The sequence below is a fragment of the Austrofundulus limnaeus genome, unplaced genomic scaffold (assembly GCF_001266775.1).
Source record: "Austrofundulus limnaeus strain Quisiro unplaced genomic scaffold, Austrofundulus_limnaeus-1.0 Scaffold22, whole genome shotgun sequence".
NCBI classification, from domain to species: Eukaryota; Metazoa; Chordata; class Actinopteri; order Cyprinodontiformes; family Rivulidae; genus Austrofundulus; species Austrofundulus limnaeus.
Genome location: NW_013952424.1, coordinates 3,157,767 through 3,161,617, shown reverse-complemented (window position 1 = coordinate 3,161,617; position 3,851 = coordinate 3,157,767). Strand labels below are relative to the sequence as shown.

Sequence of the window (3,851 nt, the reverse complement as noted above, 5' to 3'; positions counted from 1 at the left end):
CCTCCAACACCCCGCTGCAGCCCCACCACTATCAGAACTTAGGGGGGTTTCAGCCAGCGTTGATGCACCCGGGCGCCACGGCGGGCGCTTCAGTACCCCCATCCACGTACCCCGCGAACCTTCAGCAGTCCGGACTGCCTCCTCCTCCCCCGCCTCCACCSCAACAGACTCAACAAGGCCAGGCACAGGCCGCCGCCCCCCAGATGCCTTCTGGGACTCGTGGAGCTCCCGCGTCCTCGACCCCATTCCACAGCTCGGGGTACCTGAGCACCGGGTGGCACTGACACCCCCCCTCATATTCAGCCCTTAAGAACTCTACCCGAGAGGGGCGTGTACCATAAGCTGTAGATACGTTTTCTATGTACCTGAACACGTGGCCAGTGGAAAAAAACAGCTGATTGTGGGATAAAAGGGTACTTTAAAGAAAAWAAGAAAAACAAGGACAGGAAATTTTCAGGAAAAAAACAGACGGTGAAATTAAAAAAAATCTTCAAGACAAACTGTTGGAAATGAAGATGGACAATCCTCCCCTGGTGCTCATAATCCTCTCTGGCCTCCATTTGTTTTGTTTTTATAAGATGGAGAGGAAATCGGTTCTGTCTTGTTTGGAATCCCATTTTAAAGGCCCCACACCTTGTTTATAAATGGACATTCCAGCCTCTTTATCTCCCTCTTTTTTTTTTTTAAACCAGTTATTCATTATACTTCCTCTTGTCAGCTCCTGTACACAGTTAACGTTTTATTCTAGTGGCTCATTATAGCAAAGAGAAAGCTTTTTGTATAGAAAAAAAAACATAATTATTTTTTTTAATCCTCTGTCTAACAACAAAAAAGATCTGTTCACTGCTGCAGATTCAGGAAAGATCCATTTCGAGGTGCCCGCCTCTCTGCCTCAGGAGGGTGTGTGTGTGTGTGTGTGAGAGAGAGAGAGAGCATGCGTGTGTGTTACGAGTGTTTGTAGTCTTCTGAGGCAGACGGACCGGACTCACCTATAAGTAGGATATTAGCGGTTTATTTTTGAATATCAATGGTTATTTGTAGAAAGTGTAATTTAATGTATAKCTGGTTACTTCAGCTTTCACCAGAAACAGGTTGTAAATATTTGCTTCTTTTCTTTTTTTTTTTTTCTACGCTTGTACAATTCGCTSCCATCCCATTTTGAAATATGGTTGTAAATACGAACGCTCTTCTCGGCAAAGCTGAATGTTTCTGTGACTGTAGCATTATTTTTATTTTGTTACCGCCCCCTCCTCCTCCTCTTCCTCCTCCCCCCCATTGACTCTTCAACTTTTGTCTTTTTTTATTTGTGTGTGTGTGAGTGTATGTTTGTGTGGAGGAGAGAGACTCACAGACACTGCACTGGTTGGCTATTTTCATGGTTCATTATAATAAAATCACTGTAATGACAGTTTTATATCACTTGTCGTGGCTTTTGTCGAACAACCAAAAACAAACAAAAAAAAGGTTTGTTTTTCACTTCAGTTTGAAACTCAGGTCAAAAAATTTCAGCTCATATCATGAAAAAGAGCAAATTCTGCATTTATTTTTATTTTTCTCTGTTATACGGCAGTGTCAACTTACATCCTTTACCCCCTTAAATCCAAATTAAAACAGAAAATATTAAAACTGGAGCAAACATGTTCAGTATCAGAACAGAAACATGTTGATCAGGAGAGAAAAGCAGAACTTTGAACAGGTAACAGGCGTAAAACATCCAATCCAGGGTTTGACATTTTGTAAAATTGTCTCTTTTGTTCCAAAAACTCATTTTTTATAAGTTTTTATTAAATGTCTCTGCAGGTCTCCAGGGTCATAAAACAGGGTCCGTTTTTTAAAGCTGTTTGTGAAAAACGCCAGCGTACAAAAACATTAAGACTCAAACCTTTTCACTGTTATTTTCTTCAACCCTTTTAGTTGTTTTTTTTTTTTTAATAATTACACATAAGATACTCTATGGCACACGCTAATAATGAATCAATGGCTTGATGTCAGAGAAAACAGTTCAAAGTTGAGACAAAATAGAAGACAACATTAAATTGTACAGATAAGTGTAGAAATCTTTCTATTTGGTGCACCAGGACAAAAAAAAACATTTTTTATTTATTCCATCAAATATTTAAATATACCAAGACATCACAGTTCTCTGAACAATTATCCAGTCATTAAAGTTCTTCTGTTCTTTATCTGTGCAGGAAAACATGATTTGACCTGAAGAACTTCAGGTCTTCATCAGTTTTACAGCTGGGCTGACTGGCTGCCATTAGTCTCATCAGAGGTGTTTTACCACAATTTTATTATTTTTTTAGCTGAACAAAGAAGTCTTCATTGTTTCAGTTGTAGGGGGAGAAAAAGCAGCTTTAGGTGGATATGAAAACTATTTTACAGGGGGGCTTTCAGAGAGGACTAGAGGTCTCCTGGACAAACTTCTTATATTTCCATCAGATGATTCCCCAAATACATCTGTCCGTTCTCACCAGGAGGTGGAAGCTGGATCCTGAAGAAACGTCACATCCGGGCTGTAAGACCTGCACACCTTAACAAAAAGACACATTTATCTTATTTCAATGTTTATTTGATTTGACACGAATAAAAGTATAGGAATTCCTCCGTTTCGAGAATACCTAGCAGCTAACAAAAGCTAACAGCTAGCTTGAGCACTGCTAAGTTTACAAGTCTAAAAAAAAGTACATTATCATTTTTTTATTTTATAACTTTACTTTCTCTGTTTTTATTATTTAAATTGTACATAATTTTGAATTACCCACGTGTTTTGTTAAATTTAAATAGTAAATTTTATGATACTCTGTGAAGTGGCCTAAGCTAGCTAGCTAGCTAGCTGTTGTTTGTGCTAAATCTGCGCTTGCAAACAAATAACCACAAAAGTCTTCGTGATGTAAAACTGGTGGTGATTCAAAGGTTTCTAAAACAGTGTTTCCATGAGCTACTGTGACATGTTTTAGACAGTTTTGTAAATATTTGTGTGAACGTTACATTAGTTGTAATAATATATTTAAGCAGTAGATGGCACTATATGTCCTGCTGAAGTGAGCTTTAAAAGCTACTCTCACATTTTAAACCTGCAGTATTGTGGAAGTGAAAAATTAAATGTTTTAAAGTGGACATATGCAAAATGCATTTTTTAATTTTCAATTAATTTCGTTATGTACTTGAAGTTTCTAGGAAGACGGTAATTTGAATTCAGTCTCTCCTGGTGCTGCGTAGATATTGTTATATTTTTTGGGGTCATATTTTTCAACCCGTTCAGTGTTCTTTATTTTCTTTGACATTTCCTGAACTATTACATGACAGTTTTTGTGTTGAAACTGGGTGTAAAGCAACTTGTTTGGATCTAAAGAGACAGCCTCAAAACGAGTTCATCTGAGACACACCTCAGAAAAGGGGTGAAGAAGGGCGTGTGGAGTTACAACAAGGAGGAATTAAGACCAAAGTGTTGCAATTTAATTTTATATAGACCCCAAATAAATGATTTAACTGAAATAAGTAATTTAAAAGCACATGTCCACTTTAATATATCTACTAGAACTTTAGGAATTTAGGAATTTTTTTAATTAAATAATTAAATCTAAATAATTGAACTTGCGTTGCCATAAATATAAGTCCTGATGCATCTCAGTAATCCAGGTAAAAAATCAAAGGAAAAAAATTGTATAGGTCCTCACATGGCCATCGTTCACCCTAATTAATCCCTTTTGTTAACAGGGGGTGGAGTGATACTGCCAATGGCAGCGCTATAAATATAAGCTACACGTGTTCTTTGCCGTCCCAATTTTCTTACCAGGTTTAACAGTAAATGAGAAAATACATGATAATGTTTTTGTTTGTATATTCAT

The 3,851-nt window shown here is 37.6% G+C and overlaps 2 protein-coding genes across 3 annotated transcripts in view; one reads left to right on the top strand and one right to left on the bottom strand.

The window, feature by feature from the left end:
• Positions 1–1,414, top strand: part of kmt2e (lysine (K)-specific methyltransferase 2E) — a gene marked incomplete in the record, with an annotated part of 26,596 nt that extends 25,182 nt beyond the window's left edge. Inside the window, 1 exon segment of the mRNA XM_014004262.1 lies at positions 1–1,414. Coding sequence (XP_013859716.1) covers positions 1–284 — 284 coding nt within the window.
• lhfpl3 (LHFPL tetraspan subfamily member 3) overlaps positions 1,115–3,851 on the bottom strand; it is a 32,061-nt gene continuing 29,324 nt past the window's right edge. The window contains exon 3 of one of the 2 annotated variants that reach the window (XM_014004266.1): positions 1,115–2,533. In XM_014004266.1, coding sequence (XP_013859720.1) covers positions 2,439–2,533 — 95 coding nt within the window. In that variant the 3' untranslated portion in view covers positions 1,115–2,438. The remainder of the gene's footprint in view (positions 2,534–3,851) is intronic. The other variant, XM_014004267.1, reaches the window with a different exon arrangement.